The sequence below is a fragment of the Bos grunniens genome, chromosome 8 (assembly GCF_055505025.1).
Source record: "Bos grunniens cultivar Pamir isolate PY7600 chromosome 8, Bosgru_T2T1.0, whole genome shotgun sequence".
Taxonomy (NCBI): domain Eukaryota; kingdom Metazoa; phylum Chordata; class Mammalia; order Artiodactyla; family Bovidae; genus Bos; species Bos grunniens.
In genome coordinates this window covers 93,969,427-93,988,567 of record NC_141172.1, presented here as the reverse complement: position 1 = coordinate 93,988,567, position 19,141 = coordinate 93,969,427, and the positions used below count along the sequence as shown (strand labels likewise).

The 19,141-nt window shown below is 40.0% G+C and overlaps 1 protein-coding gene across 1 annotated transcript in view; it reads right to left on the bottom strand.

The window, feature by feature from the left end:
- Nucleotides 1–12,876: 12,876 nt before the first annotated feature.
- The window catches only part of LOC147367703 (olfactory receptor 13D1-like), an 83,327-nt gene continuing 77,062 nt past the window's right edge, over nt 12,877–19,141 (bottom strand). Inside the window, exon 2 of the mRNA XM_086414520.1 lies at nt 12,877–13,113. Coding sequence (XP_086270646.1) covers nt 12,877–13,113 — 237 coding nt within the window. The remainder of the gene's footprint in view (nt 13,114–19,141) is intronic.

Sequence of the window (19,141 nt, the reverse complement as noted above, 5' to 3'; positions counted from 1 at the left end):
TAGAGCTTCTCCATCTTTGGCTGCAAAGAATATAATCAATCTGATTTCAGTGTTGGCCATCTGGTGATGTCCATGTGTAGAGTCTTCTCTTGTGTTGTTGGAAGAGGGTGTTTGCTATGACCAGTGTGTTCTCTTTGCAAAACTCTATTAGCCTTTGCCCTGATTCATTCTGTACTCCGTGGCCAAATTTGCCTGTTATTCCAGGTGTTTCTTGACTTTCTACTTTTGCATTCCAGTACCCTGTAATGAAAAAGACATCTTTTTTTTGGGTTTTAGTTTAGAAGGTCTTGTAGGTCTTCATAGAACTGTTCAACTTCAGCTTCTTCAGTGTTACTTGTTGGGGCATAGACTTGGATTACTGTGATATTGAATGGTTTGCCTTGGAAACGAACAGAGATCCTCCTGTCATTTCTGAGATTGCATCCAAACACTGCATTTCAGACTCTTTTGTTGACTATGATGGCTACTCCATTTCTTCTAAGGGATTCCTGCCCACAGTAGTAGACAATGGTCATCTGAGTTAAAATTACCCATTCTAGCCCATTATAGTTTGTTGATTCCTAGAATGTCGATGTTAACTCTTGCCATCTCCTGTTTGACCACTTCCAATTTGCCTTGATTTATGGACCTAACATTCCAGGTTCCTATGCAATATTGCTCTATACAACATCGGACCTTGTGTCTATCACCAGTCACATCCACAACTGGGTGTTGGTTTTACTTTGGCTCCATGCCTTCATTCTTTCTGGAGTTATTTCTCCACTGATCTCCAGTAGCTTATTGGGCACCTACCCACCTTGGGAGTTTACCTTTCAGTGTCCTGTCTTTTTACCTTTTCATACTGTTCATGGGGTTCTCAAGGCAAGACTACTGAAGTGGTTTGCCATTCCCTTCTCCAGTGGCCCACATTCTGTCAGACCTCTCCACCATGATCCATCTGTCTTGGGTGGCCCCACACAGCATGGCTTAGTTTCACTGAGTTGTACAAGGCTGTAGTCCATGTGATCAGACTGGCTAGTTGTCTGTGATTGTGGTTTCAGTGTGTCTACCCTCTGATGCCCTCTCTTAGCACCTACAGTCTTACTTGGGTTTCTCTTACCTTGGACATGGGGTATCTCCTCTGGGCTACTGCTCTTGACCTTGGACAGGGGTAGCTCCTGGGCCACACAGCCACCCCTCCTACAAGATCCAAGTACCATGGATGTCAAAATCTCATCCCTGGTAAAATCCAAAGTGAGTGTTTCTGGTGTTCTACTTTTATCATTTGGAAGAGTTTAAGATGAGTTGATATTCATTCTTCTCTAAATATTTAGTAGAATTCACCCATCAAGATATCTGGTCTTGGACTTTCCTTTTGGGGACTTTCTCCTGATTGCTTCTTTCCATCTCTTTTTTGTTATTTGTTTATTTAGGTTTTATACTTCTTATTGATTCAGTCTTGGTAAGATATATGTTTCTAGGGTTTTCACTTTTTTCCAAAGCCGCCAGATTGTTGGCGTATAATTGTTCATAACAATTACAGTCTGTAGTATCAATTGTAAAGTCTTCTCTTTCATTTCTGAATTTATTTGAATCTTCTTTTTCTCTTAATCCAGCTAAAGGTTTTCAATTTTGTTTATCTTTTCAGAAAAATGGCTTTTATTTTCATCAATTTAAAAAATTATTTTTCTGTTCTCTGATTCATTTCTGCTCTATCTTTGTTATTTTCTTCCTTCTGCTAAGTTGTGTTTGGCTTGTTCTTTTTCTGGTTCCTTATGGTGTAAATTTAGGTTGTTTATTTGGGCAGTTTTTATTTTTCAATATGGTGTTGATCACTATAAACTTCCCTTTTAATATTACTTTAATGCATCCCATATTTTTCGTATTGTGTTTTTGTCTTGATATCTTGTTTTATTAATAATTTTCTTTTTTTTTCTTGAGAAAATAGTTGTTTAAGAATGCGTTGTTTCTATATGTTTGTGAGCTTTCCATTTTCTTTCTATTATTTAGTTCTACTTTCAATCCACTGTGATGAGGAAAGGATACTTAAAATGATTTTAGTCACCTTTTTAGTCACCTTAAGTTTGTTAAGACTTGTTTTCTGACCTGTACTGGAGGATGTTCCATACGGATTTGATAAGAATGAATAGTCTGTTGAGTGGAATGTTCTATACATGTCTGTTAGGTTCATTTGGTGATAGTGATTTTAAGCCTGCTACTTCCTTTTTGATTTTCTAGATAACTATTCATTTAGAGAGTGGGGTATGGAAGTTTCCTACTATTATTGTATTGCTATCAATTTCTTCCATTAGATCTGTCACCATTTGCTTTGTATACTTAGGTACTTTGACATTGCTGCTGCTGCTGCTGCTGCTAAGTCGCTTCAGTCGTGTCCAACTCTATTGGGTATATATATAATTGCTATATTTTCCTGACAAATTGACACTTTTATCATTATACAATGACTTTCTTTGTCTCTTATGATAATTTTTGACTTGAAGTGTATTTTTCTAATATAAATATAGCTACCTCTCTCTTTGGTTATCATTTGCTTGGAATGCCTTTCCTCACCCCTTCACTTTCAGCCTTTGTGTGTCCTTAAATCTAAAGTAAATCTCTTGTAGGTGACATATACTTGAGTCTTATTTTTTTAATTCATTCAGCTACTCTTTTTTGATTATGAAGTTTAGTCCATTTACATTCAAAGTAATTATTGATAGCATGGTAAGGAGTTACCCTTGTCATTTAAAAAAGTACTTTCTGTCTGTTTTGTAGCTCTTTTATTTATGTCTTGTCTTTCTTTGTGGTTTTATGAAATTTTTACAGTTATATTCTTTGATTGTTTTCTGGTCTCTTTTGTGTACCTACTATATGTTTTATCTTTACCATAGGATTTGTATCAACATTTAAAAATTATAGCCGTCCCTTTTAAGTTCATAACTTAAGACAATTGTGTGCAGAAATTTTACATGTTACTTCCCTTTTATATAATTGATGTCAGATTTTACTTATTTTTGTATTGTGTTTTTATTTAAAAATATCAGTGGTTACAGTTATTCTGCTACTTTTGTCTTTTAATGTATATGCTAGTATTAAAAGTGACTTACATGCCACAATTACAGTATATAATAATCTATGATATATATACTGTATATATGATAAATATACTGCATATATTTATTCTTAGCAGTAAGATTCTGGTAACCATTCTTCTTGAATGGTTTTTCTTTCTGTACTGAATTTTCTCACTTTGTTCATGTGTCATTTTCCTGCTTTCACTTGTTTGTCTGCAGCTCATTGAGCTCTTTTAAGATATTTTTTTGGAATTCTTTGTCAAATAGTTTTTTGTTTCTCTGTGTTTTTTTTTTTTTTTTTTAAGGTTGGTTTCTGAAGCTTTTTTGCTTTCCTTGGATGTATCATTTTTGCCTGATTCTTCATTATTCTTATAGACTTGCATTTGTTTTTGTGCATTTGAAGGAGCATGTCCCCTCTTCCAGTCTTTACAGATGATTTTGGCAGGTATTGACCCTCTCCTGTTGGATTCTTAGACAACCAGTACTACCTCCAGGATTGCAGTCAAGTGAGCCTGGAGCTGGGTCACAGGGCTGCATCTCTGTCTGTAGTAGGGTCTATGGTTGATATCAGGTCTGATACCCTTGTTAATAGGGATATCAGTGGGCATAGTTCATCCTGGATAGATGTTACTGTTTCCAAGACCATGATAAAGTTGAGCTGGTGCTTGATCATGGGACTGCTTCAAAGTTTTCAGTCAGGACTATGGCTTGGGAACCTATTACTGGGGTTAGTTTAAGTGTGGCTACCACTAAATCCATTTAAGGTCAGAGCTGGTGAGAAAACCAAGGATAAGCAGGACTACAGCCAGGTCTGCAGGAGGATAGGGCAGCGTTTGTGTCTGTAGTTAGGTCCACAGTTGGTGGGCCTGCTACTGAGGTGTGGGCCTGCTTTCTCAAACTTCGTTCCTCAGTCTGTCTCCACTGGTGTGTAGTACCCTTACAAATTAGATCCTGCAGCTCCCACAAAGGTACTTTTATCTATAGATGATTGTCAAATCTGTAATTCTCCTTCAGAACTAGGGCTGGGGGCTTCTTATTATGCCATCTTACTGGCATAATGTCATATCTCATTTTAAGAATTTTGGAAATTATTTTAGTATCTAGGAAAAACTCTTGAAGAGGGAACATGGAAAAACAGGAAGAAGACAATATGATATAAATTAACATGATGAGTAAAAGACGTGTGTTTTACTTATTCTATTTCAATAAGATACTGCTGTAAAACACATGGAAGAGAAATCTGGGATGTGACTATAGATTTGGATTCATCAGTTATGGGTGATTCATTGAAACAATGAGAATGGATAAATTTGCCGTATGAGATAATACTACAATCAGGTGGTGACCATTTTGTGGAGGGATATTCATGTCAGGTCAATATGTTTTCATTTTAGGTGGAAGACCAAAGTAATTTTTGAATTGTTGTTCAGTCGTTCAACTGTGTCTAACTCTTTTTGACCCCATGGACTGCAGCATGCCAGCCTTTCCTGTCCTTCACCATCTCCCAGAGTTTGTTCAAACTCATGTCCACTGAGTCAGTGATGGCATCCAACCATCTCATCATATTACCCGCTTCTCCTCCAGCCTTCAACCTTTTCCAGCATCAGGTTCTTTCCCAATCATTTGGCTCTTTACACAAGGTGGCCAAAGCATTGGAGCTTTAGCATCAGTCCTTCCAATGAATATTCAAGACTGATTTACTTTAGGATTGACTGGTTTCATCTCCTTGCAGTACAAAGGACTCTCAAGTGTCTTCTCCAACACTACAGTTCAAAAACATCAATTATTCGGGCCTCAACTTTCTTTCTTCCAACTCTCAAATCCATACATGACTACTGGAAAAACTATAGCTTTGACTATATGGACCTTTGTCAGCAAAGTGATGTCTCTGCTTTTTAATATGCTGTGTAGGTTTGTCACAGCTTTTCTTCCAAGGAGCAAGAGTCTTTTAATTTCATGGCTGCAGTCACCATCTGCAGTGATTTTGGAGTATCCACCCGCCCCAACCAAAAAAAAAAAAAAAAAAAAATAAAGTATTTCACCGTTTCCATATTTTCCCCATCTATTTGCTATGAAGCAGTGGGACTGGATGCCATAATCTTCATTTTTGGAATGTTGAGTTTTAAGCCAGCTTTTCTACTCCTCTTTCACCTTCATCAAGAGGCTCTTTAGAACCTTTTTATTTTCTGCCATTAGAGTGGTATCTTCTGCATATCTCAGTTTATTGATATTTCTCCCAGCCTGGCATTTCACATGATTTACTCTGCGTGTAAGTTAAATAAGCAGGGTGACAATATACAGTCTTGTTGTACTTCTTTCCCAGTTTTGAACCAGTCAGTTGTTTCATGTCTAAATTCTAACTGTTTCTTCTTGACCCACATACAGGTTTCTCAGGAGACAGGTAAGGTGGTCTTTTACTCCCATATCTTTAAGAATTTTCCATAGTTTGGTGTGAACTATGCCGTCAAAGGCTTCAGCATAGTCAATGAAGTGGAGGTAGATGTTTTTCTGGAACTCCCTTTCTTAGTCTATGATGCAAAAAAAATGTTGGCAATTTGATCTCTGGTTCCTCTGCTTTTTCTCAATTCAGCTTGTACATCTAGAAGTTCTCAGGCCATGTCCTGCTATGAAGCCTAGCTTGAAGGATTTTGAGCATTATCTTGTTAGCCTGTGAAATGAGGGTGATTGTGAGGCATTTTGAACATTCTTTGGCATTGCCCTTATTTGGGATTGGAATGAAAACTAACCTTTTCCTGTCTTGTGACCACTGGTGAGTTTTCCAAATTTGCTGGCATATTTGAAGACCCATTAATTAGAAAGTAGATACACTGTATAGAATTAGGAAATATGCAGAGACTGTGTAACCACTTAGAATGTTATTGTACCAGCCAAGCTAAAAGGTTGTAAGAGCTAAGATCATGACAGTAGCAGAAAACAAATGATATTATATGGCCTTTAGGATAAAACAGATCTGTGTTCAAACCCCATCTCAGACACTAACATCCATGATTACCATTATTTGGAAGAGCACAGGCACTCATTTATCTGTTGAAATAACTGAACTATTTCTATAAATTCTAAGAATTAATAACCTACTCTAAAATATAAACTCCAATTCTAATTCTAGTCCTGAAAATAAACTCAAGTTATACTGTCCCAAAGAATACAATAAGAATGAAAAGTAGAAAATACAGAAGAACGTATTTTGGCTTCATATAAAAAAGTGTTTCTAACAGCTAACAACTAGATTCCCTGAGGAGCTGATGAGCTCCCCATAACTAGAGGTGTGTAAGAAAGGATGGATAAAAGCCCATTATGTATCTCTTAGAGGATATTCAAGCATAAAGTGTAGAGATAGGTGCTTTTAATTCTGTGAGATCTGATTGTTGCACTGACTGCCTTTAAACATTATTTGGTAGGTTAAAAACACCTTTCCTTTGAGGAAGATAGGATAAGTTGCATGTGATATTGGTAACCAGGAACTACATGTGAAAGGATACAAATAATTTGAGTCAAGGTCTTTTGGTGATAATGGGAATATGACATGATTTGGTTGACAATATGTCTTAGAGGTTTGCCTGAAGAGAATTTTTACCTTGAAATTCTTCATTTCTTTGGATAGGTGAAGATGATGTAGATATATTTTTATTATTTCATGCTTGTTATTCTTGAAGTTAATCATGTATGTGTGTGATAAGGTTCTGCTCTCCAGTATTTCTAAATCTCTGGTGTGATACTGAGGTCTCATAATATTGAAAAATTGCCTGAATTTCTTTTCTGTAGTGATAAGAGTAGAAACTGCCATCTATTTTGAGGCTCATTCTTTCTTTGGGGAAGGACCACAATAAGAAGTGGATCTTATTGTGCTGAATGAAGCACAAGCTGAAATCAAGATTGCCAGGAGAAATATCAATAACCTCAGATACACAGATGATACCACCCTTATGGCAGAAAGTGAAGAGAAACTAAAGAGCCTCTTGATCAAAGTGAAAGAAGAGAGTGAAGAATCTGGCTTAAAACTCAGCGTTCAAAAAATGAAGGTCATGGCATCCGGTCCCATCACTTCATGGCAAATAGATGGGGAAACAATGGAAACAGCGTCAGGCTTTATTTTGGGGGGCTCCAAAAAAACTGTAGGTGGTGACATGAAATTAAAAGATGCTTGCTCCTTGGAAGAAAACCTAGACAGCATAAATGACCTAGATAGCATACTAAAAAGCAGAGACATTACTTTGCTGACAGAGGTCCGTCTAGTCAAAGCTATGGTTTTTCCAGTAGCCATGTATAGATGTGAGAGTTAGATTATAAAGAAAACTGAGTGCCTCAGAATTGATGCTTTTGAACTGTGGTGTTGGAGAAGACTCTTTGAGTCCCTTGAAGTGCAAGGAGATGAAACTAGTCAATCCTAAAGGAAATCAGTCCTGAATATTCATTGAAAGAATGATGCTGAAGTGGAAACTCCAATACTTTGGCCACCTGATGGGAAGAACTGACTCATTGGAAAAGACCCTGATGCTGGGAAAGATTGAAAGCAGGAGGAGAAGGGGATGACAGAGGATGAGATGGTTCGATGGCATCACCGACTTGATGGACATGAGTTTGAGCAAGCTCTGTAGTTGGTGATGGACTGGGAAGCCTGGTGTGCTGCAGTGCATGGGTTTGCAGAGTTGGACACGACGGAGCGACTGAGTTAAACTGAACAATAAGAAGTGCTTTTAGTCATATACCCCAATTTTTTTGAGTTAAGCCTAGTTCTTGTAGAAAAAGGAAGTGAATAGACCTCAGAATAAGGAATTAAAGAGAAAAACGTTTAAAGATTCCACTTTGAGGAAGAATGGCTAGTAGCATGCCTGTTACTTCCACTATACGCACTTTTGCCATAGATATCTTTGCAGCAAGAATTTCTACCCAAATATATTTTGCTGCCTAATTAATTGGCCATAAGGCAGTGTTACTATGAAAGACAAAGCGACTTGTTCACACTTTTTTATCTGAAAGTTTGATTTCAATTAGTTGAAATGCATTAACATTTCTTCTAGTTAGCAATATTATTGAGGGCTTTATTTAGCTGACAAATGATGATAATTTGCTTTTGCTTCAAGAATTGGTTTCTTAGTTTGAAAAATGTTACACTAGGTAGAAAGAGGCTGATGGTCTCAATGGCACAGGTTTGAACCGATATTTCCTATAGAACTTTGGAACATCTGTCAACAGCTGTGAAAATGTTAAGAAAAAAAAAAACAAAACCAAAAAACAGCAGTCTAGAGGTTTTCACAAAACAATACAAAGTACAGTTACAAATATGCATACTAGTATTTGGAAACTGATACCTCCATCAATGAAGTAAAAAAAAAATGGGAAAAAGAAAAAATGCAATGTTGAACAAGGAAATATATCAAGCAAAAAAGTGTATAAAATACTATGAATGAATGAATGATTCAGAAGACAAATGTTCAGGTACAAGTCACAAAGTAAAATATTTTATTTCCATAGTATCACCATGACTATGCACACATTTTAAATGCATTAAAATATTTTGTATTTTGCAATCAGTCAGTTCAGTCGCTCAGTCGTGTCCGACTCTTTGCGACCCCATGAATCACAGAACCCCAGGCCTCCCTGTCCATCACCAACTCCCGGAGTTCACCCAGACTCACGTCCATCAGGTGGGTGATGCCATCCAGCCATCTCATCCTCTGTCGTCCCCTTCTCCTCCTGCCCCCAATCCCTCCCAGCATCAGGGTCTTTTCCAATAAAATCCTTTAAATTTTGTCATTCATCTTTGTGTGGTATGTTTATGTACTTTTTGATGTTCCTTTTTGTTGTTGTTGTTGTTATTTTACCTTTTATGGCAAAATTGCCTTATGGCCAATTGGCTATGCAGCAAAAATGTCTATGACAAAGACGGTTATAACAAAAGTATCTAGAACCATATAGAAGATATGAGAAGCAGCGATATTCTATATTAAATTCTTTTTTAAAAAACCTGCATCACTTAAATTTGTTCTCAAGTTCAGTTGTTTATTAAACATGACAACTTCTTGAACATGTTTGTGTTTTTTTCACTCTTTGGGGGGCAAAATGGACTGTGAACAGCTTAAATACAATGGAGAAATAGTTATAAGATTATAATAGAAAATTTTAGAGAAGTACAATAGAGCATTCTGGGGAAAAATAATCAAGAAGTAGCAAAATGTGTGCATTTATGCAATATAAAGATTATATTATTGAAATTCAGTAACTAAAAGAAGAGGTGACTCCTGAATGCTAGAGAAATTGGGACTCCCAGTTCAATTCAGTTCAGTTGCTCAGTCGTGTCCAACTCTTTGCGACCCCATGAATCGCAGCATGCCAGGCCTCCCTGTCCATCACCATCTCCCGGAGTTCACTCAAACTCAAGTCCACTGAATCGGTAATGTCATCCAGCCATCTCATCCTCTGTTGTCCCCTTCTCCTCCTGCCCCCAATCCCTCCAAGCATCAGAGTCTTTTCCAATGAGTCAACTCTTCTCATGAGTTGGCCAAAGTACTGGAGTTTCAGCTTTAGCATCATTCCTTCCAAAGAACACCCAGGACTGATCTCCTTTAGAATGGACTGGTTGGATCTCCTTGCAGTCCAAGGGACTCTCAAGAGTCTTCTCCAACACCACAGTTCAAAAGCATTAATTCTTTGGTGCTCAGCTTTCTTCACAGTCCAACTCTCACACCCATAAATGACCACTGGAAAAACCATAGCCTTGACTAGACGGACCTTTGTTGGGAAAGTAATGTCTCTGCTTTTCAATATGCTATCTAGGTTGGTCATAACTTTTCTTACAAGGAGCAAACGTCTTTGAATTTCATGGCTGCAGTCACCATCTGCAGTGATTTTGGAGTCCCCCCAAATATGTCTGACACTGTTTCCACTGTTTCCCCATCTATTTCCCATGAAGTGATGGGACCAGATGCCATGATCTTTGTTTTCTGAATGTTAAATTTTAAGCCAACTTTTTCACTCTCCTCTTTCACTTTCATCAAGAGGCTTTCTAGTTCCTCTTCATTTTCTGCCATAAGGGTGGTGTCATCTGCATATCTGAGGTTATTGATGTTTCTCCCGGCAATCTTTATTCCAGCTTGTGCTTCTTCCAGTCCAGCATTTCTCGTGATGTACTCTGCATATAAGTTAAATAAGCAGGATGACAATATACAGCTTTGAAGTACTCCTTTTCCTATTTGGAACCAGTCTGTGGTTCCATGTCCAGTTCTAACTGTTGCTTCCTGACCTGCAATAGGTTTCTCAAGAGGCAGGTCAGGTGGTCTGGTATTCCCATCTCTTTCAGAATCTTCCACAGTTTATTGTGATCTACACAGTCAAAGGCTTTGGCATAGTCAATAAAGCAGAAATAGATGTTTTTCTGGAACTCTCTTGCTTTTTTCATGATCCAGTGGATGTTGGCAATTTGATCTCTGGTTCCTCTGCCTTTTCTAAAACCAGCTTGAACATCTGGAAGTTCATGGTTCATGTATTGCTGAAGCCTGGCTTGGAGAATTTTGAGCATTACTTTCCTAGCGTGTGAGATGAGTGCAATTGTGCGATAGTTTGAGCATTCTTTGGCATTGCCTTTCTTTGGGATTGGAATGAAAACTGACCTTTTCCAGTCCTGTGGCCACTGCTGAGTTCCAGTGATTCCTAAAAATGAAAAATTTCTTTGGGAAAGAAAGGATGAAAGAGCAAGACTGAGAAAGAGACTGAAACAGAGAATAAAAAATAACAAAAGGTGGGAGGAGCACATGTAGATCATATTAGAAAAAAATTAAGGAAAATTAGAGCTGGGACTAGTGAGGGAGAAAGAGTGGATGAGGTAAGGTAAAAGAATGTATTAATCAGAATACACGTGGTTTTAAGCAATTAAAAAATCTATTCAAACTATTTATTAAAGGAAGTATATTAATTCAAGCAACGAGTAGTCTACTGAGTAGTCTGTACTTTTTAGACCCAACTTTCCAGGAGTTAATGATGCCATCAAGCATAGTCTATTTCCTTCCCTCAGCTTACTTTCCTCTTGGGTGATTTGATTCTTAGTCTGACTCTTACATACTGACAAAGACGCAAAGGAGAAAATCCAGGGTTACCTTAGAAAACGAGTGACTCTTTTATGATACTCAGACAACATTCCAGCAATGAAGACTGATTAACATGGCTTAGGTCACATGCTACCCTGAATAAATCACTGTGGCTAGGGAGGATGTTCATTTTTCATTGATCCAAACTGTGTTTCATGATTATCATTCAATCCAGATAGTGTGGTCTGGACTACCCAGCAAAATATGCATTGAGATTGGGAGGCAGTTGATTCTTTAACATGAAAAGAGGCATTCTTTGACAAGATGAGGGGATGCTGGATAGATAAAAAGAGCAAATACTTCAAGGAGACTAAGAAAGATGATGAAAAAGAGAAGAAAGAGAAGGGTATGAAAAGGAAGAAGAAATTGGGAAGGGGACAGAGAGAGAGTGTTACAGAGAGTGAAAAATAGAGTGAGATACACAGAGAGACAGGTTTCCCAGGTGTCAAAGTGGTAAAGAATCCAGCTGCCAATACAGGAGGCACAAGAGATGTGGGTTTGATCTCTGAGCCGGGAAGATCCCCTGAAGTAGGAAATGACAACCCAATCCAGTATTCTTGCCTGGAAAATTCCATTGGCAGTGGAACCTGGTGGGTTACAGTTCATAGAGTTGGACACAACTGAGTCCCTCCCCCAACACACACACACAAAGGGAGAGAGAGACAAACAGAGAGAATGCTATTCATTCTTTTATGGCCTGTGTGCAACCAAGAGCTATTGATGCCTATAACTAGAAAGACTGTTGAAAAGATATTATATGGAAAGGTTTACAAGGATATATCAGTCAGTTCAGTTGCTCAGTTGTGTCCAGCTCTTTGTGATCCCATGGAATGCAGCACGCCAGACTTCCCTGTCCATCACCAACTCCCAGAATTTGGTCAAACTTATGTCCATCAATTCGGTGATGCCATCCAACCATCTCATTCTCTGTCATCCCCTTCTCTTCCTGCCTTCAATCTTTCCCAGCATCAGGGTATTTTCCAAGGAGTCAGTTCTTCCCATCAGGTGGCCAAAGTATTGGAGCTTCACCTTCAGCATCAGTCCTTCCAATGAACATTCAGGACTGATTTCCTTTAGGATTGACTGGTTTGAACTCCTTGCAATCCAGGGGACTCTCAAGAGTCTTCTCCAACACCACAGTTCAAAAGCATCAATTCTTCAGCACTCAGCTTTCTTTATGGATCAACTCTCACATCCATACATGACTACTGGAAAAACCATAGCTTTGACTAGATGGACCTTTGTTGGCAAAGTAATGTCTCTACATTTTAATATGCTGTCTAGGTTGGTCATAGCTTTTCTTCCAAGGAACAAGCATCTTTTAATTTCATGGATTCAGTCACCATCTGCAGTGATTTTGGAGCCCAAGAAAATAAAATCTCTCACTGTTTCCATTGTTACCCCCATCTATTTGCCATGAAGTGATGGGATTGGATGCCTGAAATGCAGTAGTTGGGTGCAGTATCAAAAATGACAGAATGATTTCTGTTCGTTTCTAAGGTAAACCATTCAGTATCACGGTAATCCAAATCTATGCCCCAACCAGTAATACCAAAGAAGCTGGAGTTGAATGGGCCTCTGAAGACAAGGATGTATACTGTTATGAAAATGAGAACTCCACATTAAAGAGCACATTAAGAGTGCTCTTATTTTACTAAGTTCTGCAGGTTCATCTCGGAATACCAAAGTATATCTTTTCCCCAAAGAATTCTTAAGCTCTTTCATATTTTCCATAAGTACAAGTGTCTACTCAAGATTTTATGCACAGCTTCTTTCACATCCTTATTTCTCAGGATGTGGATGATGGGGTTCAACATTGGGGTTACCGCTCTGTAAGACAGCCCAATGATCTCATCAGATGTCTTTGTGTCCTTTGACTTGGGTTTCATGTACATAAAGAGAGCTGAACAATAGAATAAAATGACTACAATCAGGTGGGCTGAACAGGTAGAAAAGCCCTTTTATCTCCCTTCTGCAGATTTAATTATCAGGATGGAAGAGAGGATGAAAACATAGGAGATAAAAATTAACACCTGGAACAAGATGGCAGAGGGATAGGTGGACATGGAATACATCTCTCTCCATGGATACATCAGGAATACACCTTTAGACACAGAAGTGAATGCAGAACACCAGCTAAGATTGGACAGGAGTACCTGACCAGTAGAAAATAATATATAGGCCCACACAAGATTCAATAGGATGAAGGAACTAGGGGTAAAAATGGGAATGTTAGTAGGACTTGACCTGCCTTCAGTGGATGGGGAAACTGAAGCAGGGTCCGATCCCCACACAGGGGCAATTGTCTGAGTCAGAGGAGAAACATTTAAGGATAAGAGAGAAACAGCTGATCTGTGGCAGCCTAAATGGAATGAAAATCAGACAGTCCTTGCTGCAGCCATACATACCCTGGATGGTGCAGTGGCTGGGAGCTGGAGTTTAGAGATTGTGGAGCAATCCCAGGGTGAGGGCTGCTGTTGACTGGAAAGAGACAGATAGAGGGGATGTGAGGGAGAAGATTGTGGTGGGGAATACCTGTGGAGGAAAGCCAGGCAGCCATGGAAACAAGGCGATTATGCTAAGTCGTGAGTGGGGGTGGAGCCATCACCATAGCCTCTCTCTCCTGACACACCAGCATTGGCAGCTAAAAAATAGAGAGGCTGGCCCATAAAATAGAGAGGCTGTGCTGAACTACTGAGTAGGACCCCATCCAGGGTGCTCTTTTAAGTGACTGATGCATTGATCTACAGAGAAGGACCCCAGGGAAGGGGTCCCTCTATGTGCCTGACACATCAAGCAACAAAGGACCCCAGGCAAGGAAGTCCTCTAAGTGCTTGAACAGGTGGAGCTACAAAGAAAGACTGGCCAAAGAGGCCTTCTGATCACCAGCTACAGGAGGCTTGAAAAAAGACCCTGATGCAATCTCAAAAACGACAGAAGGATCTCTGATTATTTCCAAGGAAAACCATTCAATATCACAGTAATCCAAGTCTATGCCCCGACCAGTAATGCTAAAGAAACCGAAATTGAACCATTCTAAAAAGACCTACAAGATATTCTCGAACTAACACCCCAAAAGATGTGCTTTTCATTATAGGGAACTGGAATGCAAAAGTACGAAGTCAAGAAATACCTGGAGTAACAGGCAAATTTGGCCTTGGAGTACAGAATGAAGCAGGGCAAAGGCTAATAGAGTTTTACCAAGAGAATGCAGTAGTCATAGCAAACACCCTCTTCCAACAACACAAGAGAAGACTCTACACATGGACATCACCAGATGGTCAATACCAAAATCAGATTGATTATATTCTTTACAGCAAAGATGGAGAAGCTCTATACAGTCAGCAAAAACAAGACCAGGAGCTGACTGTGGCTGAGATAATGAACTCCTTATTGCCAAATTCAGACTGAAATTGAAGAAAGTAGGGAAAACCACTAGACCATTCAGGTATGACCTAAATCAAATCCCTTATGTTTAGACAGTAGAAGTGAGAAATAGATTCGGGGAATTAGATCTGATAGAATGCTTGAAAAACTGTGGATGGAGGTTCCTGATATTATACAGGAGGCAGGGATCAAGAGCATCACCAAGAAAAAGAAATGCAAAAAGGCAAAGTGGTTGACTGAAGAGGCCTTACAAATAGCTGTGAAAAGAAGAGAGGCAAATGGCAAAGGAGAAAAGGAAAGAAATACCCATTTCTTTCCAGAGTTCCAAAGAATAGCAAGGAGAGATAAGAAAGCCTTCCTCAGTGATCAGTGCAAAGAAATATAGGAAAAAAATAGAATGGGAAAGACTAGAGATCTCTTCAAGAAAAGTAGAGATACCAAGGGAACATTTTACACAAAGGTGGGCTCAATAAAGGACAGAAATGTTGTGGACCTAACAGAAGCAGAAGATATTAAGAAAAGGTGGCAAGAATACACAGAAGAACTATACAAAAAAGATCATCACAACGCAGATAAACCCGATGGTGTGATCACTCACCTAGAGCCAGACATCCAGGAATGTGATGTCAAGTGGGCCTAAGGAAGCATCACTACGAACAAAGCTTTTGGAAGTGATGGAACCTAGTTGAGCTATTTCAAATCCTAAAAGATGATGCTGTGAAAGTGCTGCACTCAATATGCCAGCAAATTTGGAAAACTCAGCAGTGGCCACAGGACTGGAAAAGGTCCGTTTTCATTCCAATCCCAAAGAAAGGCAATGCCAAAGAATGCTCAAACTACCGCTCAACTGCACTCATCTCAGGCACTAGCAAAGTAATGCTCAAAGTTCTCCAAGCCAGCCTTCAAGAGTATGTGAACCGTGAATTTCCAGATGTTCAAGCTGGTTTTAGAAAAGGCAGAGGAACCAGAGATCAAATTGCCAACATCCGCAGGATCATGGAAAAAGCAAGAGAGTTCCAGAAAAACATCTATTTCTGCTTTATTGACTATGCCAAAGCCTTTGGCTGTGTGGATCACAACAAACTATGGAAAATTCTGAAAGAAATGGGAATACCAGACCACCTGATCTGCCTCTTGAGAAACCTGTATTCAGGTCAGGAATAAACAGTCAGAACTGGATATGGAAAAACAGACTGGTTCCAAATAGGGAAAGGAGTATGTCAAGGCTGTATATTGTCATGCTTCTTATTTAACTTATATGCAGAATCAGATCAGATTAGATCAGTCGCTCAGTCGTGTCAGACTCTTTGCGACCCCATGAATCGCAGCACGCCAGGCCTCCCTGTCCATCACCAACTCCCGGAGTTCACTCAGACTCACGTCCATCGAGTCAGTGATGCCATCCAGCCATCTCATCCTCTGTCGTCCCCTTCTCCTCCTTCCCCCAATCCCTCCCAGCATCAGAGTCTTTTCCAATGAGTCAACTCTTCGCATGAGGTGGCCAAAGTACTGGAGTTTCAGCTTTAGCATCATTCCTTCCAAAGAAATCCCAGGGCTGATCTTCAGAATGGACTGGTTGGATCTCCTTGCAGTCCAAGGGACTCTCAAGAGTCTTCTCCAACACCACAGTTCAAAAGCATCAAGTCTTCGGTGCTCAGCCTTCTTCACAGTCCAACTCTCACATCCATACATGACCACATGAAAAACCATAGCCTTGACTAGATGGACCTTTGTTGGCAAAGTAATGTCTCTGCTTTTGAATATGCTATCTAGGTTGGTCATAACTTTCCTTCCAAGGAGTAAGTGTCTTTTAATTTCATGGCTGCAGTCACCATCTGTAGTGATTTTGGAGCCCAGAAAATCTATTTCCCATGACGTGGTGGGACCGGATGTGATGATCTTCGTTTTCTGAATGTTGAGCTTTAAGCCAACTTTTTCACTCTCCACTTTCACTTTCATCAAGAGGCTTTAGCGTTCCTCTTTACTTTCTGCCATAAGGGTGGTGTCATCTGCATATCTGAGGTTATTGATATTTCTCCCGGCAATCTTGATTCCAGCTTGTGTTTCTTCCAGTCCAGCGTTTCTCATGATGTACTTTGCCTATAAGTTAAATAAACAGGGTGACAATATACAGCCTTGACGAACTCCCTTTCCTATTTGGAACTAGTCTGTTGTTCCATGTCCAGTTCTAACTGTTGCTTCCTGACCTGCATACAAATTTCTCAAGAGGCAGATCAGGTGGTCTGGTATTCCCATCTCTTTCAGAATTTTCCACATCATGAGAAATGCTGGGCTGGAGGAAGCACAAGGTGGAATCAAGATTGCCAGGAAAAATATCAGTAACCTCAGATATGCAGATGACACCATTCTTATGGAAGAAAGTGAAGAAGAACTAAAGAGCTTCTTGAATAAAGTGAAAGAGGACAGTGAAAAAGTTGGCCTAAAACTCAACATTCAGAAAACTAAGATTATCACATCCAGTCCCATCACTTCATGGCAAATAGATGGGGAAACATTGGAAACAGTGACAGACTTTACCCTTTTGGGCCCCAAAATCACTGCAGATGATGGTTGCAGCCATGAAATTAAAAGACACTTGCCCCTTGGAAGAAAAGTTATGACCAACCTTGACAGCATATTCAAAAGCAGAGACATTACTTTGCCAACAAAGGTCTGTCTAGTCAAGGCTATGGTTTCTCCAGTAGTCATATATGGATGTGAGATTTGGACTATAAAGAAAGCTGAGTGCCGAAGAGTTGATGCTTTTGAACATTGTTGTTGGAGAAGACTCTTTATAGTCCTTTGGACCACAAGGAGATCCAAGCAGTCCATCCTAAAGGAAATCAGTCCTGAATACTCATTGGAAGGACTGATGCTGAAGCATAAACTCCAATGCTTTGGCCACATGATGGGAAGAACCAACTCATTTGAAAAGACCCTTTTTGGGGGCTGGCGTGAGGACCACCACCCATGGCAAAGGTCATGAGGAAGGAGGCTCGACATACGCAAAGGCAGGATTGAGCCTCAGGAGTCCCCCTGGAAATTCTTGAGCGTCTACCCCAAAACCAGAGCCTGCCTACTTTACTACTTTGTGCTCTCACCTACACCTCTGACTTTACGGGGGGCTGTCCCCCACCACCTCTTTCATAGAAGGAGTTAACTTAGAGCTCCAGTTAATAATAATTCCTGGGCCTGACAGGAGTGTTCCAAACTTACAAACTCCTCTGAAGGTTCTCTAGCCTGCCTGACAGGCTTGTCTGGCCACAAGCCTCCCAACCGTGAGAGGCACAAGATGCTTTAAACCTTCTAAAAACAGGTTCTTTAGAGAAGTTAGAAAACTATTAGCATAAGTATAGTGGGCTGATTAGAAATTGTGTTCGTGAAGGGTTTTTCATTTGTTGAGCCAATGTTTACTGCTAAGTCTCCACATCCTCTGCCCTTACACACATTAATGAATACATAGAAGAAATAAGTATTAACCTTTGATATAAATCACGTTAGACCTTAGGCTAAGCAAATTCTTTCCTTAATTAAAACCCACTACACCCTCACCCTATAAGAATGTAACTTTATCTGGTACCTTCGGAAGGTGGCGTCTGTTTCAAAAATAATCACCCCTGGAGAAATAAGTGTTCTGGTTGACTGACCACTGTCACAAGGAGAGGGTCATAAATTGTCAGCAGGCCCCCCTGGCCAGAAGATGATGTAACACCCCTAAGACCTCTGTATACATTTGTATGAAGCACCTGACTTTAATAAAAGTCAGGACTGCTGACCCTGAGTGACTTTTGTATAACATCTCAGTGTATAAAAACAGACCCTGGAAAAATAAAAAATGGGATCAGTTCCTTGAAAGACTGGTCTCCCCATGTCGCTCTCTCAAACTCTGGCTGAGTTTCCATCTGAAGAGCGGAGCCAGCCAAGCTTACTAATTATGCCTGGCCTTCTAAGATCTGACCGGGGAGGCCTCTGTGTCTCCTCTCCTTTGGGAGAATGGAAGGACGCCTGTGGCTTACTTAAGTGGTGCAAGCGTCTTGTCTTGAAGTTTTATTGGTTTCCCATGTAAACCAAGCTACTCAGCCTCTTTTTTCCACTGAATTTTCCTGCTGAGCTATCCTCATTCTATTACTCTTTATATCTCTAATTAATATCTAATTAAAGCCAGTGTATTTGCCGAAGCTGTCTCTCCTTCTAATTTCCCTGGATCCACCGAGGCTGGACCCTGGCAGACCCTGATTCTGGGAAAGATTGAAGGTGGCAGGAGAAGGGGAAGAGAGAGGATGAGATGGTTGGATGGCATCATCAACTCGATGGATATGAGTTTGAGCAAGCTCCAAAGTTGGTGATGGACTAGGAAGCCTGGCATGCTGCAGTCCAAAGGGTCGTAAAGAGTTGGACATGACTGTGTGACTGAACTGAACTGAACCAAGTGCCATAACTCCTGTGGCAGTGGCAGTCTGTCTCCCTGCCCACTTAGCACTGCCAGGGCCCCTGCAAGACAAGCAGTTGTGCTACCTTCACATTCAACTCTCACTGGAGCAGAGCTGCCACAGGCAAAAAAGTCTTGCTTCTGTGTGCATAGGGTTGCTTCCTTAGTGT